Raw genomic sequence first — 20,277 nt, 5'->3', positions numbered from 1 at the left:
ATCTTCACACACACACACACACACACACACACACACATTAAAATACCACTCAGTCGAGAATCAAGACCAAAAATCTAGAAAACCTCACAAAAGAAAAGAACAGAATAAAGCAGAATGGTTTTCGTTTGCTTTATTTCTGACAAAGACACGAGGGTCAACATGTCTACTCGTATTTTATCCCCAGCGGAATCAACACTTAGTTGCACATATAATCGACCCACTTTCGATAGGAGTGCTTTTTGCCACGAAAAAGCAATTTGTTCTTGAATAAAGTAGCCTGTAGATTGTGTTATTGAAGGTGACCTCGAGTTGCTTCATTTTCATTCAGTTATATTTTTAAGTACATAAAATAGCCCTACAATTCCCAATAAAAGGCTGAATGGGCAATTGCTTTTTAAATCAAGCACAATAACGCTCTGTCATGATGACTGAATTCAGTTCTGTATGTCATCGCTGTTTCGGTACTTCTGCTGCACAAGGCTGTCAAGTCGGGTTTTTGGAGGAGAGGGCGGGAGAAACTGCTGGAAATATGCCTTCACATTGTGAGTGCAATGCTCAAAGTCCATTCATTTCGTATTATAAATCTAATTTATGTATTAAATACGCGTATTTCTCGTTTTGTAAAGCGCTTCTATGAGCCAGACACATATTTTGCAGCTCACTTGGATCATATATGTGCTATAATCCTCCACAATAGACCAACCCTTCGGATGGTTACAACAAAAGAAAAAAAAATATGCACGCGTTGAGGGGAAAACAGTCGCCTACAATAAAAATGGGCAACAGAAAACCTATCGGATCGTGAACAGCCGAAACAATCGGAGAGCCATGAATACATCAAAAGGGGGCAGGCATTTACTCCTAAATTCATTCAGTCGTTTTATTTAACTGCAGAGGCGCTCTCAAGCTTTCAAACAAAAGACTGCAGGCGACTCTTATAAGGAAATTAGGATCAGTAAATAAACAGAGAAAAAAAAACACGTATTTGTTGTTTTTATTATTTCGGTTTTTAAATGTGTGGGGTCATTTCATTTTTTTAAGGGTCTACAACTTCAATGCTGCATTGGTCTATGATGCTATTTGCATAAAGGCACATGTCTCAACTACTTGACTTGGTTTATTGCTCAGTGGAGGTCGCCGTTATTCGCCTCGTGTTAGTTATTTGTTCACTGTCCACATCCTGCAGTCGGCAGGGGATTACTGCTGGGGACAGAGGACGAGGACAGGTCGTAAGCCGTGCGCACTGCAGGAATGTCTCCTCGCCTTTCGTCCACACGAGGAGGTGCAGTTATGTCACCTGACCACTAGATGGCAGTAAAGCCAGGCTGGTCTTTCTCTCCCTCTCTTCGGTGCTGACAAAATCCCTGTGGTACTTGGAAATGTTTTGGTGCCCTTCCAAAGCAATTCACGTTTTTCTGAGGTGAGGCACTACAGACTGTGTCCAATGTCGGCTCCTTAAAATCTAGCAAACAATGGCTGGAAACCAGCAGCGACCAGAGGACCACGCCATAACAGCAGGAATGCAGTGATTAGTACTGGAATTTCTATGGTATGCTAGTCTTTACAAAATCATTTTTGTTTTGAAAGAGCGTCTACACATGAAGCCGTGTGATATACATCACTCTCCAACACAATGTAAATGAAAAACTAAATGTAATCAAGTGACACTGGCTGACAGGGATTTAAGAGTTTACAATGTATTTATTTATAATCAGATGTAAAAGATGATTTAAAAAAAAAAAAAAAAAAAAAAAAACACCCACAACTCACATGCAGTTCATTAGAATGTACATGTTAATTTTCCATACACAGCACTATTATTTTCATGTTAAAAGCCCTACATTAAAGTAACATAACACATTTCAAAGACCCAATGCTTACAGTGGAATGCCCATACCTCCCACACAAAACAACACATCCTTCAACACATATGCAGGTTAAGTACCATACCACAGCTGTCCAATAAGTGGTGACAGCGCAGAAAATCAAAAAGAGCGATTGTTTGCACGATGCTTCATTTTGATGTTCAGAGAGTTTTTTGACACTAAGGGCACGTTAAAATACTTGACAAAATTTAAAACCGATTAACGCTTGTCAGGTGATGCGAGAGTCTGGGATGTGCTTAGAGCACCTCCAATTTCTCAAGATAGTGCAGTAAGTGATGGAGGAACTTCTTCGGTTCTGCAATAACGTTCCTTCAATTCAGAGGGATTTAAGTCCTGTGAATCTAAATACAGTACATTCGATGATTTGTTTAGATTCAAGGTGTCATCACGAGGAAAAATGAAAAGTAAGAAAACACAGAATGCATCATTGACTATCCCTCCCCAGCATTGATTATAATAATCTCCCTTAACTTCCTGGAGCTTTGTATTCTTTTATACACCTATACAGTTTGACAGCCGAGACAAGATTTTTGCTTTAGACGCCAGCATACATCCTGGTTTCACTTTACCTCTGATGGACGAACTAAAGAAGTCATAGTCAAGCCCAAATATTTTCATGTTCTTGTTATCCATCCAGTTGAACTTCGAGCCTATTTCCAAGTCCAGGGCTAAGACCGTGTTCCCAAAGGAGCCATTTAGTTTTTTTTTCATTTGCTAATCATGTTTTCCATTTTGGGGTTGATGAAGGAAAAGCCAGCGAACGCTGCCTGGTCCATGGAATCTATGAGGTTCTTGTCTGCGTGGGAGAGCCGCGGCTTCTCGCTGAGGAACTCTCGGTCAAAGTTGCTGCAGTCACTGGGGGATTTCTGTGGGTGGCAGGTCAGGGATTCCAGTTAATAAGCTAATGTAACAAAGCACACTGAAGTAATCGGTATCCTGGATTCATACATTCATATTTAAAAAAAATACTTATAGACTCGTACCACTTTGGGCTTAAAAGGAGGGTCCATTTCTTTCTTCTCCAGTGCCAGCCAGTTGATGGTTTTGAAGAACGGATGAGCACGGACGTCGCCCACCACACCCAACCTGCGACTGGGATCTCGCTCAAACAACTGGAATGATAATGGAGACAAAGAAGACAGACATTGATGAGGAGGAGTGCCCGCATTGAAATCAATTATTGTGAATAATGTAAACACTGTCTATGCCTATGTGGAACAAAGTGTGCTTAATAATGACAAATGTATCCTGTCAGGTACCAGTTCAATGAGGTTCTTGGCCTCCTTGGGGATCCACCGAGGGTAGTGAGGGGTGTCCGACCTGATGGACTCAAACAGCTCGTCCTCATCGTCGCCTTGGAACGGCGACTGACCGATCAGCATCTCGTACACCAGCACGCCAAAAGACCACCAGTCTACTGAGAAGGTGTACTTCTGTCCTAGCAGGATCTGAGAGGAGAGACAGTTTCACAAAAACACTTTAGACATGAGTGACAAGAATATATATATTCTAAACATATTTCAAAATAAATATTTTTTTAAGGAATTTGATGAAAAAGTAGTTGTATGAAATGTAACGTAAGTCCGGCGCTGAATCTAACCTCTGGTGCGATATAGTCTGGTGTCCCACAAAACGTGGTGGCTCTGACGTCTCCAAACACACTCTCTTTGCACATGCCAAAGTCTGCTATCTTGATGTGTCCGTCCTTGTCCAGCATCACATTGTCCAACTTCAGATCTCTGAGGAAAGACACAGGAAGAGATATATATACACAATGTACAACCATTTCCAGTACAGTATATTCTGTTTGGAGTACTGTAGTCAAAAATCAGAAAAAGAGATTCTGTTCCCGCCTCCTCGGTTGCAGTAACAAGTTGAATTTAAAGACTGCAGACATCTGTGCAGAATGGCTGTGGGATCTTACCTGTAGATGATTCCTTTTGAGTGGAGGAACTGCAGTCCCACTATTATCTCAGCACCGTAGAATCTGAATGTTGAAACATGCAAAACAACCATTAAATCACAGCTTTACTGCGCTCAAGAGCTAGTTACAGATCCTCCAATGTGGAAAAGGACAGTTGCTGTATTGCTCATAGTTCTTTTGAGTGTACTCACGTGGCTCTGTTGAGATCGAAACGGCCTTTGTCTTGGATGTGGAACATCAAGTCGCCTCCATTCAGGTACTCCATTACAAAGAAGAGGTGCTCCTGTGCAAACAACACATTATTGTCAACAAATGAGACATGGAGTGTGTGTGAGAGAGAGAGAGAATGGATTCAGACAAGGGGGGCTGGGGGTGTGGGTCTTTAACAACAACAACTGGGAGTGGATGGGTGGATTCCCCCATCAGAGAACATGCTTTTATAAGTTTTACTAGTAGATGTTCAGTATCCGTGTGCTTACTTTCGACTGGAATGTGGAGTAGAGGTGTGTGAGGAAGGGGTTCTCCCAGGCGAGCGCCAGGACTCTCTTCTCCACCATGGTGCACTCCACGTCGTCATCCATGAGAACGACATCCTTCTTCAGGACCTTCACAGCAAAGTACTGGCCCTGCCCCTTCAGCTCTGCCAGCAGCACCTGGGGTGTCAAAAGCCACTTAGAGTGAGTACTTCATCAGTGTGATGACACCAGTTGCATGGGGTACACTGATAGCAAAGGCAACATCAAAACAAAGATGTTATTTATATCTCCCCCTCTTTTGGTGATCTTACATGGACACTGGATGTTAGTCTCACTGAAAAGCACTGCCACCAGGCCTGATGGGGCCTGGATACAGATGAACCTTCCAACATCTGCCTCTCTCAAATAGCTCAACCTTCATGTAGTGTGCATGTCTTTGTCAAATGTTGCCTAGCATCTATAGTGATTGATAAATAACCAAGCTCTTTTCTCATCTGAGAACCACCCCCAACACCGATCTGAGGGAAGTCATGTGACAGTAGATGTATTGATCTAACAAACTTTGTTGATCAAAAAACAGGTAAACTACAGCTGAGCTGGTCATCAATGAATTAATTGTGAACTTAACACAAATAAAAAATGATGTAAAATATGGTTTAAGGAAGGATGATGATTATTAAGACATAAGAATCATCTTGAAAGTGTGTGTCCTTGAGAGCTTGCTTGAATTATAATTCAGCTTTCATCATTTCACTCTTCTTTCATGAAGATATGGACTATCACTGTCATATTTGGTAGATAATAGTCATCTACAGGGTCAAGTTTTGAGTCATTCACATGGAGACAATTTCCGGAAGAATGTTTCTTTCACCATATATGTGTTATATCATTGACATAACATGTCTGTACAACGTTTGAAGTTTGAAGTGTTTTCCATTTTTGATGTCGACACAATCATTTCATGTTAAATCCAGGAAAGGATCTAAAGATGGGGACCATGGGGCCTACCTTGCCAAAGCTGCCTTTTCCCAGCACCTTGTGGAATACCAGGTGGTTCATGTTGAGGCGTACCCGGGGAACTGCAGGTGTGTCTGTGCTCAAGCCAATGCCTCCCTTGCCGTCTGCTATAAATGCACATTTGCACACAGAGTAAATACAAATGCAAACCTGAATGCAAAGATGCATTCAAACTCAAACAAAGGATAAATATTTGAGGATGTGAATAAAGTTAAAAAGACAATCACAGACATTACTATTCCTATTTTACCTTTAATGACAAAACTTGATTTAAACCAAACAACTTGTGTGTGCTACAATGAACCCATCTTACCACTAGGGTCTACTGTTGCTCTATTGATGTCTTGATAGATCCCAACATCTTCTGAATTGAAGTCATCAGACTTCTTGATTGATTTCTAAGGATGAAAAAAAAGTGTGTTTGAACATTCTTGACATTGCACATCAACAATTAGTAATTTCCACTTTATTTATCGCTGACTGGCAGAAAATGAACACTGAAATAAACAGTTTGTTAGAGTACAAACCTGGCTGATTTGAGACAGAACCTCTGCCAGTAGTTTCTGGTTGATTCCACACAGATTGGCCACTTTTGTCTGACAGTTACCATGTACGTTCATGCCGCACTCTGGTCGGATTCAATGAAAGAGAAAAAAAATCATGGGCATGGAAGGAGGCAGGAGAAATGCAGACATATCATCTGAAGACAGAGTATAAAAACACATTACCTTCACATTTAAGGCCCTGTTTGTAGAGACCCCAGAGCAAACTGCCACAGTGGTCACAGAAAGTGGGGCTCTTATAGTTATGTTGCTTGAAGCGATGCGGCATATCAATCTTGAAGCGCTCTTTCTGGAACTACAAGCACGCAGAGATCCATTAAACACACAGGAAGCTGCTATCTGATAATAAAACAGACACATGTGGGACTATGTTTTGCCAGTTTTAGTTGCTTTTGAGATTAATGAAATTCCACAGCCAACTCTTATTGAATCTATATGTTGATGTTGTTTGTAAACTTTGTTTGAATCTGAATTAAGCTGACTCATGAAAAACAGTTTGTTTTTGAGTAAGGAAAAAACACATTGACTACATGAATGATTAATGGACTGCTTAATAACAGTGCATAAATGCTCTAAATTCAAAGAGTGTCAGAGCTGAGGTGAGGTTTTGCACAGATGTTGGAGAACATTAACTTTGCTCACCACAGTGTCCCGACTGTTGGCTGCTGTCCCAGTGCACTTGCCGATGATCATATCGATGCATCTCTTGTGGATTGCCGCATTGCATTCTGGGTGAAACAAATGAATACATATTTTGTTAACTGTGAAGAATACAAAAGGGTAAAATGTGATAAAAATGCAGATAGCGTTTAGTGAAAACACTCACGTCTGCACTTGTAGCCTTGCTTGTTGAGCCCCCTGTGTGGGGAGGAAAGGAATGTAAAGGGTGAGATGAAGCAGAAAAAGGATTTTCGTCAGCCATTACCAAGAAAAACATGGCTGCTGATATTAAAACAATATATCCAGAATGGTTTTGCAACAGTAGGCTTGTGGTTATGACAGTGATGTACTGTAGCTAGCCTGCAGATAATTGGCAGCAGTAAAGCACACGTTTACCTTCTCCTTTATGCAACAGCTACCAAACTACATCTGTGCTTTCTGCAAACTCTTCTCCAAAGTATTATGCAAGTGCAAAAGCAAGCATGGGAACAGCATGGGACACTCGTTACTGGAGTTGGCACAGCAATGACTCATGGGTTATATTTGTTAACACCATAACTGGACGATATCTTTCACATCTTAGATCATGAGATTGAAACTTCTATATCTAAAAATTGATCAGAACTGAAGAAAACATCAGATTTCTTTCTGCCTGCCTCTAAGTGAGATACAGTAGTAGTAAGAGCTTAGTTAGTGCTGCTGACATAGTTGGAAGGCAACATGACAGCTTTGTGCGACTTCCCAAGACAGTGACTCATTCTCACAATAGCAGTCCTGCTGCTGTTTCTCCCATTACAAAACCCCCACACTGCTCCATTAAGGAAACTAGAACCGCTACTAATTGGTCTTTTGAGAAGCACCCGTGGGGGGGGGGGGCTGGACTTTTCTTATTGGACAAAGGATATTTTTTGTCTCATGTGGTACCCAGGGAACATACAGTAGGTGACAGCTTAAATGGTCTGGAATTATCAAAGCTGTGCCAGTGTAATATTGTGTAATGTTATTGCAGAAAAACAAAATTGTCTGCTTTTGGATAAGTCGTGCCCAGGAAGAGGAGCATTGGAAATTACTACCATATTCTCTCCCTGGAATGCAGCAATTAAAAAAAAAAAAAAAAAGCTGACGGTCAAAGTAAAAGAAGCATTTGATGACATAATAGTGACAGATGTAACATGGCATCTCACCAGACAAACTCTCTGCAGACAGAGCAGAAGGTGGGTTGGCCGAAGAAGGTGGCGGTAAACTCGTGGTTCTTGATGATGTGAACTTTGGCCTGCTTGAACGCTCCTCTCCTCTTGGTGAGGGTCGTGAGTCCATCCTCGCAAGAACCCTTCACTGATTGCTGACACGACGCTGAGGGGAGAGATTGATTTACAAATCAAACTACTGTATTTATACCTCTATGTTTTTCAAACAGCTTTAAAGTGCAGTATTATCCAAATACACGTTTTATTGATTTCCAAAGAAAAAGAATGCATTGAGTTGGAATTATTTAACCAATTATTTAACCACCCAAATCTTTTACAATCTAGCTGATGAGCTTTATTGTCGTTGCTTAAATCAGCTCTAATAGCTAAGGGCTATTTAGTCAAAAAGCCCTACTAGCTATAGAAGGGAGCCTCCGATATTGCTGCTAAATGCGGGGTAAACACAAAAAAATACCATCTTGTATGACGCGGCTTCGACTGACGCGGGGTGGGGTCAAAAGTCACCCAGAGACCACAGCCAAAGAGGCGTGAGAGAGGTAAACAAAGAAGGCGGACAACTCAGAGAGAGATCGGGAGGGTAAATGGGTGGACGGGGGTGAGGGAGAGAAGAGATAGAGGGGACACTTCATAAAATGAGTAGCCTTAAAGAGACAATAGATATACAAGGAAAAGTGGGAAGAGTGATGAGGAGAACGAGATAAACTAATTTCCTCTCTGCCACTCTACCGACAGATGTTTATGTTTGGAAAGCGCGCCAGTGAGCTGAGACAAGATGGTGGGAGTGAGAGTGAGGGCAAGAGAAAGAAGGCAGACAGCGCTGAGGGGTTGTTCACACATGCCTAAAAATACTCTGGGCTGCTTTTCAGGAAACCGGTGGAGTGTGTAGGAGGGAGCTGATGTAGTATGGAGCCTAACCCTCATAACAGCAGACGCACACCCCTCTCATGACCCCTCTCCAACCCTGAACGGTGAACCCCGACTCTGCTACTCCCACGCAGAAATTCCCGCTTTGTAAATCTCACTCGATCGCACTCCCATGTTGGCAGACAGCAGTGACGGCCACAGACGAGGTTCCCTGTCTGGGGTGGTGAGCTAGCAGTTGCCACACTGCTGGCCAGTACTGCTCTGCTTAACTTCTGCTTCCTACAGCTGAAGTGAAACTAAGAGGTTTTTGAAAGCAGATAATGATGGTTATATGGTTTTCAACTCAAGCTGCGAGTGAGAGATCATTTGAGGTGCTGTTCAATATCTTAAAGTGGCCTTATCAAACCAAAAAATCTCAATAATTCCCCCGCCTCATTCCTGAAAGGATAGACCGCCGAGATCTAAAACTCTGCATTGAAACACATAATAAAAAAGCATAAAATAAAGAACAAGACAAATATATTGAATCTGTAATAAAATACTAATATAGGCCTGATATACGATATGATCCAGAGTAGTCATTGTCAAGACATTTGTACACTGTATCAAGAGAAACAGGAATTAACCCTTCTTGTTATATGTGCTGTGCCATATAAATATATATTCATTGCTGTGTTCAGTATGTTTGCTACATTCTCAAAGTAGTGCCTACAGTATATCACCTAGAAGAACTGTGATAGTGCATTGGCTACATGGCCACACCTGTAGTCAGCTGACAAGCTTAACTTGACACATGTCAGCATGCGGATTAACACTTGGCAGTTTGAGGCAGGCAGTTTATTGCAGGGCAGTTGGCCCAGAGTATGATGTCTCCACACTCTCCAGAGAGGTCCACAATAACTAACATGTTTAGCTGTGGTTGTGTGTGGAAAGTGCAATGAAATGAACACTAGCTAGGGAATCGTCTCCGCGAATAGAGGGCACATATAGACACTGAAGGAGAGTGATTTTCTGTGGATCTACATGAGTGTGGTTGGAAGAGGAGGGAACGAAAAGGGAGGGTGAAGGGGATCTAAGAGCTAAGGTTACCCCACTATATTCCCTCTCTGCCTCAGCACTCCCTGGTGGTCTAGTGGTTAGGATTCGGCGCTCTCACCGCCGCGGCCCGGGTTCGATTCCCGGTCAGGGAACGCACATTTTAATGCAGAGTGATAGTATTGGCAAATTCAAAATGTCTTCGAGTGGTAGGGTCCTAAAACAACACGCAATTTCTTGGCTACATTAGAGTTATTTCACATGGGAGATGCATGTCTGTGCTGTGTCAACTGGGTTGGGCTCATCGAGAAAAAGGTGATGCTGTGATGTCAAATATTTCCAAACAAGTTTCAGCAATATTTGAATCTAAGTGTGATGACAGTTGTGGAGTTTCTCTCTGAAATTGCTGGGCCACTGTCGCTTTAATCTGATCAAACCACACCCACATGGTAATGATTAAGCAGGTTAGAGTTTTGATTGAAATACTCTAAACAATTAAATATCAAAGAATGTTTTTTTTTAAACTTTAAATTCAGTCATACATATCTAATGTTAGAATAATACAAAAGAGTTCAAACCAGGTTTCCAGAGGCTTTAAGATGCAATAGTTTTACCTGCATCAGTGTCCTCAAGGAAGAGCTGCACAACCATCTGGACCCTCCCTGAAGGTTGCAGGTCCAACCAGAACTCAGCACGGCTGCTGGTCTTGGACTTCTTACAGCGTTCTGCCAGTACAGACACTCCAACCGTGGCCTTGGCCAACGGTTCCTCGGCACTCTGCATGAGGACCACTTCTAAGACTCGCCCCTCATAGATGTGAGCATCGAAAGTGGACTTCCAGGGTGGGTACATGGTGGGCTTCCTCTGGACCAAGGTCTTTCCTCGCTCTGTGAAATAGATCAGTAGGATTAAAAGTTTGTCTTTTACTCTCTCACTACTGCACAAAGTGGCTGGAGGTGCAGAGTTTGCTTGTGGATTTGTGAGCTCAGCAGCTGGTGGCTGTTAAAGCAATTGAACTTGGGACGTCAGGTCTCCCTGCTCGCTGTGGAGCTCCCCTATCTAGGTAAAATTATGACTGCGTGTGTGTGCCTCTGTACATACCTGTGTTGACAGACTCCTTCATCTTGATGGCACAGATGGGAGGTTCAGACAGAGGAGGCAGAACGCCCACGTCATAGGCATTGAAGGCGATTCGCAGGAAGGGTGCCATGGTGACTACTCACCTAAGCCTTCAAGAAAAAAGAGCCACACTTAGAACGTCGCAAATTTGTGATATTGGGCAATATAAAGTAAAATGTACTTAAAATGACTTGACACGCAAGTACTTGGATTGCTTCAGTTCTGCACTTAAAACAAGAAGGAAGAGAGTCTGTGGCCAACGGTGTCCTCGGATGCGAACCACAGAGGAAGTTTCAACTTAAGACACAACTTTGGAAACTACCTGCCATTAATGAGGAAAGAAGAAATTGACTCATTCCTTGTATCCTGCTCTCATGTGCACAGAAAAAAGGGTAAAAGATAAGCAGTAAAGTCTCTTTGCTACTTTAAAATGTTTACATTGATGTTGTGGTTAACTGTCTCTACTTAGTTCTGAATCAATCTAGACTAACATCAGGTCAAATTTGAAAAATGCAGGATTAGATCTATTACGCTGACAAAGACAAATTACCTAATTCAATCATTTCAACTCATTTGTAAAGGTATTCACCTTACACAAAAGGTATTTTGATGTATTAGTTGTGCTAAAATGTATTCATTCTTAAGAGTTCTACACTTAATTTCAAAAGGGACCAGAACTGAAACAGAAACCACAGACTGCAAAAGCGTCCGCCCACCCGCTTGCTTCATCTAAGCTGAATTGCTCCACTGACAGATTTGTTCAGCTGTCCTGGTCCAGTCTATACACTTTAACACAATCATTATCAAGTGGTGTGGCAGAGTCTCTCTATGAAGCAGTACAAAGCGTTAATGAATGGTTTCTGCAATGGAACTGTAATCACAATCACTTACTGAACCGTTCTTGCTGTCAAAGCTGTTTCACACCACACATATACGCTACATCACAGACTAGAAGGACCAAGAGGGCACATCAGCCCACATCCAAAATCCAACAAGATCCCACAGAATTCCTCCACACTGCACAGTTTGTGAGCTTTTAAGATCCTTAACTTGATCTCTCGTGGCTTCAGTCTCTTGCACCATTAACATAATCTTGGTTTAACAGTCACTTGTGCAACACGGCACACCTGTGATCTCTCATTTTACTACACAATTGTGTTTAGCTTCCCTATGAAATGACATTTCTGTACAGTAATGCACAGAAACATGTCCTTCTCTCACATAGACTCCTGGACAGGAATGTACTGCAGCCCCCCCGTATAATAGATCATCCATAAAAGGGATGAGTTTTGTTTGTGTACATGTTCAACATTGCTGAATGTCAAGCTCAGGTCCTGAGTGACTGAACCGGTGTGTGCTGTGAAATATGTACATGTACGCTGCTCAGCCTACAAAAGGTAGACACGATGATTATTCTCAAGAATGTTCTTACTGTGATGAAAGGTTTTTGAAAGTGGAAACATTGTCTCTAATTCTTTCTAAATCACGATGTGGAGCTGCTTAGCAATACCAGACGTGACAGCACTGAACAGATCTCAGGTGTTATTTGTATGTGCAGATGAACATGGTTCTTGATAAACTGACTCAGGATATGTAGTGTGTAGGAGGAATTGGGGAGGAATTAGCCCTCCTCAGTGCTCCAAAAGTCAGAGGTTACTCAGTAGCCAGGAAATAGGTGAAAGGATGTCAAACAGTTCAGTTTACCTTAAAGTCAATGTGCTACCAGAATGGCACGAGAACAAAGTCTTTGACTTATATTTTTGGTAGTAACTGATTGTAACTTTTTCAGCAACTGCTGGTTGCACCTAAGACAAATAATTTGAAATACAGACAAGCATTTTTTTTTTTCTAATTCAAGGACTTTGGAGGAAACCTTCAACATCTCCACAGAACGAAGCCTTCAGCCAGTTCATTCAAACCCATTACCTTTGTGTTGTGATGCGACAGAGCAACCACAGAGCCATCACAGTACACCACCCTGTATTGTTCCAAAACCACAAACCCCTGCCCAGGCTTAAGTGGGGTCAAGATGGACGATAAAGGAAAACTTTAAGGCGCTGTCATAAGTCAAAGGAAAACTGGACCAAGACAAAAGTGGACCCCCATTATTAAGCTGAAGAATTCTTTGGGATAAGGCTACTGTGATAGAGAATGCAAGTTGGCTACACCTCTTAGCCAATTACATTTTGGATACTGTGCATTTTCAGGAGAACGACACGTCTGTCGTTGCTGTGTAGTCTTTGAGTGACCCTGCTAGCCTGTCGCAGATTGAAAAACTCCTAAACAAGCAACTGTTTCCAAGTGAGGTCGGGAGGGTCGAGAAACCATTCCGAGCTCTCATAATACAACTCATACAGACAGACACTCACAAAGATAATATTAATCACAGTTATTGAGTTTGCCAGATGTGAAATACACACTTAGACATACATTTTTAGAGTCCATTTCCTCTCCACTTTACACACACACACAAAGTCTCTTATGTAGGCCTACACATAGACAGGCATTGCTACAAAGAAAAGAGAGCCTTGTTTCTCCAGAGAGGGTGGAAAAAATGAGCACATGCAATCGGGGAAGGGGTGGGTAGAGTAAAAGAGCAGAAGGGAGGGAAAGAAAAAAAACACACAGTGGAAGGCAGGCCAGTGGCCATGAGGAGAAATCAGAGACTCAATGATAGAACCAGACTTGCCTTCACAAGTAAGGAACGTGTCATTAAATGCCACTTTGACTCGACGAGAACATCCCCGTCACTCGTTTTATCAGCTGAGGAGGTTATATGAACTACATAACTTATAAAATATATGCTTTCAGCGCAATATGTTTTAGAATCAGCATTTAATGACAACCTCAAGTTATTCACGTGATGAACAGGACAGCAGAATCACACATTTTTAGCAAGTAGATAATAAAATAAGTTGATTATTACACAACAAGAAAAGTGACCTTTAGTAGAGATGACATGAAACCAATATTCCATCACACTGCATGCTTTATGAAACGCATTGCTGAGATGCGTGACAGTCTACAGTAGATAGACTTATCATCAAAGTCATGTTCTGTGAAGCACCACAAACAAGTCAAGGGTTTGGTATGCGCCGAGTTAGTGGGAATGTCATTTCATTGGAACAAGTGATCAAGCAGGTCAGGGAATTTATTTGCATGTCAACCTTTAAATCAGTAGGAATGAACACAGACAGGCACAACAACTACACAGAGAGCAACGACGACGGAGTTTCCTTCCTTCCTGCAGCACCTTGAATTCTGCGAGCAGCATAGTTGACTGGGAAATCCTCAAATCAAAAGGAAGAGATTATTAGATTACTAATATACAGTTTTAATCCCCTCATAGAGCAACCTGCAGAACAGCTGGATTCAGTCTCTTTCTACAGTGTGAATGTTTAACCCCTTCGCTACATAATTATAAGGAAGGTTTATTTACATCAAAAAGGGTACGCATTGCATGCATCTATATTGGGGAAACAGTGTGGAACCTGGAGCCCATTCTTTACTCTACAGTCCCTCAATTTAAGGGAAAATCCAACAGGACAACAATCTTAAACATGTAGACAAGGCAACCAGTGTTTATGGGCCGTCAGTGGGATGTACTTGACTGAACAGTGAAGTCTGTTACCCGACCTCAGTCCAACTGAGGACGCGTTTCCTTCACCAGGCTAAAAGGCGAAAAGCCCCTGAAACAAGCAAGACGTGAATATGGCTGCAGTACAGGCCTGTTAGAACATCACCAGGGAAGATACGAAGTGTCCACTGATGCAAAGGAACCAAATACTAAACATTATGATTTGAATTGAGTTGATGGTAACTTGTCCGATTACAGTATGTCCCCTTAAATTGGGAGTCTAAATGTTAAAAGGGCTACAGTTCCTAAATTTTTTATGTGATGTGAAGGTAAACACCCTCAGTGCGCTGGAGTAAGAGGGAACAGAAATGTACGAATACTTGGTGACTGCACAGCACTTTTAGACTGTATATCTAGAAGTACCAAAGGCAGCAGTGATGGGGTTTTTTTAACTATAGAAGGCATTCAGGACTAAAGGCACTTAGATCTAAACATGGACACACACCGTTTTCACACCAGACATTTTGACTTGTCATAGGAGGAAACACACAGGTGTAACAAATAACAATAACGATGGCACAGTTACAGTAAGTGTCAATAGATCTCGCAGTACGCCATTCCAGTGAGTCAGCGTAGCACAAAAAACGGGATCCCGAAATTGTCTCACCTAAAGGGAATGCAGCCATTATCAATGTCGTGAATTACACCTGTGCTTTTTTATTACTGCGACCTGCCAAAATGTCCGCAGTGAAGAAAGGTCTATTTAAAGTTTTAATACCCAGGTTTAAATTCTGCTGACTCAATACCCATAGGCCTTTTTCATGGAAGATGTCAGTGAACATGTCACAGATGGAAAAGCACAGCTCTTAATAAAAACACTAACACAAAAAAAAAAAAATAAATTGGCTGGATATTATTTGGCTGCTTCGGTTTCAGGGTTCTGGTATTGTGTATGCTGGCTCACTGTCACAGCTTACGGAGACAAAAAAGGCCATCGTTGATGTTATTATTAACGCCTGGTCTTTTCCTACTATGACAAGCCAAAAGGCCTGCTGTGAAATCAGTATAGTTGATTAAACTCAATTAGATGAGAAATCTTGAGAAACCATCAAAACCAGCAACAAACAGGCTCCTTCAACTCAGTACATTGCGATATCTTGACTTGACTGTGTCATTATCCTCACATGTGTTTTCAATAGAGGTTCGTTAGCCGATGTTTGTCTACTAAAAAAAGGGCGCGAGAGCTTTGGTAAAAAGAAAATAGATGTCTGTAACAGAGGAAGACATTGAGCGATGAAAACTGTCCTGACAGGAAGTTAAATAAAGCTAGAATATGAAAACTGTCCTGACAGGAAGTTAAATAAAGCTAGAATATGAAAACTGTCCTGACAGGAAGTTAAATAAAGCTAGAATATGAAAAATATAGGACACAGGTAACAGATCAACCTGTTCTGACAATTTCAGACTTGCAGAACCACATGTCACGATCACAATCGCTCCGAGAGTGTGTGTCAGGTTTCACTGGTGGTCCTGTCAAGCACAACCAGGAAGTGTTTGACACATTCCCGTACTGTCTGTAACATACACGGTGATCAATATCAGGAAACATGGAGAAACGTGAAGGAAGAAGATGCACCCCATGTGCTCAAAACACCTTTCAGTTGAAGAATTACAAACACTTTGGTTTCCTTATCCTCCCCGTTTTCCAGTTCCTTCAAGAGACTGTGCTGTCAACACACAATGACGAGAGAGAGGAAGGGTGAGTGAAAGAGACCCAGGACAGCCTGGCTGGATGGAGCTGGGCCAGGCGTGGCCTTGCCTGGCAAATTAGAGCTAAACAAACACGCTCCGCACGATTATTATGTACCTGAACAAGCATGGCCAGAGTCAGGCAGTCCACACTCGCACCTGAACCTAATAACCTGTTTGGTGTGTAGCTGTGTGAATACACATCTATTGAATCATGAAAGTGCTCTTAATGATGGCTCAAACAAAAACAATCCCTCCGCATTGGAAATCAAACGGTGATCACGGAGAGGGATTGTTCTGAACTATGAAAGCGCTGTTGATTGTGGACATCTGCTCTGTATACTAAAAAGGACATACTGTACCTCTGTCAAGTCTGCCCAATCCCCGAAATTTACCATTTTAATGACTTTCAGTTGTTTTGTATCTTGGTGGAGGTAATAACATGAGATAGGGTAACTTTTTGAGCACAATCACTTGATGTTTTGAATTCATTCCCAATTTTGAAGAATTCGCTCAAACAAAGCAACGTAATTCTCACAAAAACTTGCTTTAATCCACCGGCCTTTGGCTGAGCCACGGTGGCATGTATTATTACCGCATTAGCACCGCCTCGAAAGCACATAAGTGTACTTGTGCGCGTGCACACGCTAATAACCTTGAGCAAAGCAGCCTTTAATGAATTTTCGGTGGGGACTGGCTTGCAAGAATCAAAGCCTTCCTTTCTTTCACTAACCAAGGTTAATGAAAGAAACACACACACACACACACACACACACACACACAGGTCATGTCAACAGACATATTACAGATGTTGTCTGGGGAGACACCAACACCTACAGGCAAAAAAGAAAGTCAGTCGTCCCCCCCCCCCCCCCTCTTTCTCTTGCACACACACATCAATCAGGACAAAGTAGGACAGGAAAGAAAAGTGAGATTTGAAGGAGAAAGAGACCAGAGCAGACATTGCTGGTTCAAGGTCAGAGTCAGATGAGTAGCTGTTGAGATGAATTTATTCCAGTGATCGTGTTATAATTTCACTTTGTGTCTAAGACCTAAGACCAAATCAGCACAAGCTGTTAATAACTGCTTATTGGTTGTTCAGACTGACAGTACATCGAAACCTTTTCTGTTTTTCTCTCCCATCACTGAGCTTCTTGGCACACTGTCAAACCTGCTATACCAGCATGGAATGAATCCGGCTTCTACTCTGTGTGTGTGTGTGCACGAGTGTGTGTGTCTCCTCTCCACATGTATTAAGAGCGGTGTCCATTTCTGCCTCGCTCACAGTTCACAAAGCCTTGGTTAAGACAGACAAAATAGCATCTGAGGAAGGAGAGCAGAGCCGGATAGCATGATGTTGAGTGTGTGTGACAGAGAGAGCGGTATAGTGACAAGAGGCCAAGGACAAGTAGCTTAACTATCATCTCCCAGTGCTGATTTACTAAATGCATGCCAAACTGCTGTGTTTTTTGTGAGTTTCTGTGTGTGTACTTATGCATAAACAGCAGGTGCTCTTTTAACTAGTATCATGTATTATTGTACATTGGAACAGAAGTGCTGCAGTATGGCTACTACTGTCCCTTTCATATTTTAATGGCACACAAAACAAACCTTTTACAGTTTTGGTGATACTGTTTTTTATGCTATTGCCAAAATGATACTTGAGTTTAAAATCAAACACCACTTTAATGAGTTTAAACTATTTTATTCAAGTGTTTAAATATGTCATTTAAATAAATAAAATAGACTAATGTTGACATTCAGTACTTGACCGTTTTAATATTCAGTTTAACGTACACAGTTTAAATGGTACTTAAAAAGTACTGGATCAATACCCAGCTCTAAGTGACTAGTTTCGGTTGATGGATTTTTTTATTTGCTGTACCTATTGGAGCTTCCTCGACTCTGCAGTCCTGCCTTGAAATAAATTATGAATTATTCCGACACACAATAAAGCCCAACACCAATCTAAACATTGTCTAAATTAGTCGGGCGAGTTTTTATACCCGTCTTGTACTATCGAGGGATTAGTGCTGGAAGGGCAACTCCTCACTGAGCAGATGTCCCAACCGCGTCCTCCGAGCAGCCCATGAAGCCTCAAGCCAATATTGACACATCAGTAACCGCAGGCAGATGCAGGCAGATAGTGTTACCTGCGCTCACAAAGCGGCATCGCCTCCAGACGATAACAACAGGATACAGGGCATGCCACAAAGGCAGAAATGTGTTGTAGTTTGTGACACAAGTCTTTTTTTCCGCAAGCGATGGAAGGAATATTTCAAAATAGGATAATGTGTTTAGAGTGTCTGGGGAGCTGACCAGTTATGTTGTCTACTGTGGATTCAGAAGGCTGAGTTGTTTACACCCACAAGTGTTCAAACAGAGACTTATTTAGTCATCCTGCTGACACATGGCACTTATTTTCGGTGCCACAAATAGTTGTTGTCCTTGTGTTTTACATGCGGCCTGCTTCACTGACTTTACCCAGAACAGGTGATGAAGGATGGTACGGGTGTTATTTAATGGAAATTTGAGTTGCTACACTTCAGTGCAAGGATGAGTACTTTTGATAGGCATGCATACATACATGGACTCCAGGCTCAGCTGAACTAGGCAAACCAGCTCCAGTTCAAGTTAGACCACACTGAGCAAAGTCAATCCAAGTCAACTCACTTTATCTGCACTTGAACTTCAAGAACTTCAGCTTGTCTCCACATTTTGTGACTTCATTTACAGTAAATCTTAAACTGTGGATTGTCAATATTTACTTCCTGTATACAAACCGGAATCACACAAAGGGACATTAGAGGCATAGAGTTAAGGTGTTTCAAAGGGAAAAGTGTCCCCTGTTATATAATAAAAAGGTAACATTTAAAAGGGTGATAAGGACTTCATTTAAATGTGATTTTTGTATTTGGTATGTGTTCATTGTGGTGGTGGTTCGTATCTTGATGAATGCCATTGTTTAGCCCCATTTTGATTTTCGACAAAGTTTACATCACTAAAAAAAAAAAAGGACCTCTCTGTTGCCATAGAATACAACACTTTGCGAGACGGATTTATGAAGCAAACAAACTGGTTTCCCAGTGTTATATACATGTACATAACATACATAACATTGCTCCCCCCCCCAGTAGCAGGGGAGACGCGTTGAGTGTGCCCGGACCTGCAAATCACAGAAACATGGCTTTCTCTTACGTAACTTTACAACTGAAACACGGCGAGAGAGGGAGGCATTCTTCGACAGCAACTCCTCTCATTCCCAACAGACAGTCACATTACTTCTACTAACGATGCCAACCGAGGTTTTTGCAGTCCCGCTTTGCTTCTTTTACGCGACAAAGCATGAGCCAAAGCGCGCCCACAGTATGAAACAGGCAACTCCTGACACGCAGTACTTTGTAACCAAGTACTGTGCTGTCAAACAACACCGTGTACTTTTTGTCCCCCCCCCCAAAACTACAATGAAGTTGAGCGTCTTCTCGCAACAAACTGTGACTTACCTCTTTCCGCTGAGCAGGAAAAGTGTCTTTGTTTGTCGCGGGTTTGAGTTTTTGTGGAACCGCAGTTCTCCCGGAGGATTGACTTTAAAAATAACAAGTCTTCACCAGTGGTTTAAGGAAGTGTTCAAGTCGTTACTCGAGCTGTTACTTCGTGCTCCCTCTCTCTCCGTCTGTGACTGACTTTGTACTGCGGCTCAATGTGCGGAGCAGTTCGTGTGTGACGTCAGCCAGGTGAATACCCATGACACACAGAGGTGAGACTGTATGGTTTGGCAGTGCCTGCAGTGGATAGCAAGTCACAAGAGGGTCGGGTGTTCAAATGCTTTGAGCTTGTTATTTACATTTCAGGCTCTGACACTGCAGAGTTCACTGGACCGACAACATTGGAAACCTGATATTTTTACATTTAGCCACCATATCATGAGTTAGGCCAACGCTTTGTTTCTTTAAACCCTTGCCTTGAACTTGACATTGTGGAAAGATATCCGTTTTTAAATGCAAACCATAGAGGTGGATGTGACGCTCTGCAGTTGCACATTGAGCGTTAATGTCCCCCAACAATTTGTATTCCCTCAAGTAAAACAAACAAACGAATATATCAGGAGAAACAGGAAATCAATGCAACATGTATGCTCAGATACACAATTGTTCTCTCTCTCTCTCTCTCTCTCTCTCTCTCTCTCTCTCTCTCTCTCT

General features: G+C 42.0%; 1 protein-coding gene and 1 non-coding gene across 2 annotated transcripts; one reads left to right on the top strand and one right to left on the bottom strand.

Annotated features, from left to right (window-relative positions):
• Positions 1-1,407: 1,407 nt before the first annotated feature.
• LOC116383771 (protein kinase C delta type-like) lies at positions 1,408-19,783 on the bottom strand. The gene is made up of 17 exons (XM_031847861.1): positions 19,582-19,783; positions 10,735-10,862; positions 10,248-10,520; positions 7,711-7,879; positions 6,693-6,724; positions 6,509-6,594; positions 6,032-6,161; positions 5,831-5,931; positions 5,617-5,701; positions 5,295-5,410; positions 4,290-4,463; positions 4,002-4,093; positions 3,811-3,873; positions 3,487-3,625; positions 3,146-3,334; positions 2,870-2,998; positions 1,408-2,752 (listed from the first exon to the last, which is right to left on the bottom strand). The coding sequence occupies exons 2-17, from the start codon at positions 10,841-10,843 to the stop codon at positions 2,594-2,596; spliced, it is 2,046 nt and encodes a 681-aa protein (XP_031703721.1). The 5' UTR covers positions 10,844-10,862; positions 19,582-19,783; the 3' UTR covers positions 1,408-2,593.
• On the top strand, positions 9,717-9,788 carry trnae-cuc (transfer RNA glutamic acid (anticodon CUC)). Its single transcript has one exon. It is a non-coding gene; the product is annotated as a tRNA-Glu (tRNA).
• Positions 19,784-20,277: the final 494 nt, after the last annotated feature.

This window comes from Anarrhichthys ocellatus, unplaced genomic scaffold (assembly GCF_004355925.1).
Source record: "Anarrhichthys ocellatus isolate YVR2014 unplaced genomic scaffold, GSC_Weel_1.0 scaffold1, whole genome shotgun sequence".
Lineage (NCBI taxonomy): Eukaryota > Metazoa > Chordata > Actinopteri > Perciformes > Anarhichadidae > Anarrhichthys > Anarrhichthys ocellatus.
The sequence above is the reverse complement of the archived record's forward strand: the minus strand, read 5'-3'. Positions and strand labels throughout refer to the sequence as shown.

What these genes read in the sequence shown, in the direction of transcription:
- LOC116383771 (XM_031847861.1), bottom strand. Translation starts at nt 10,843, where the DNA reads ATGGCACCCTTCCTGCGAATCGCCTTCAATGCCTATGACGTGGGCGTT. An exon ending in ACTCCACATTCCAGTCGAAA is followed by an intron (nt 4,094 to 4,289) that starts GTAAGCACACGG and finishes TTGTTTGCACAG; the next exon opens with GAGCACCTCTTCTTTGTAAT. An exon ending in TTCGATCTCAACAGAGCCAC is followed by an intron (nt 3,874 to 4,001) that starts GTGAGTACACTC and finishes TTCAACATTCAG; the next exon opens with ATTCTACGGTGCTGAGATAA.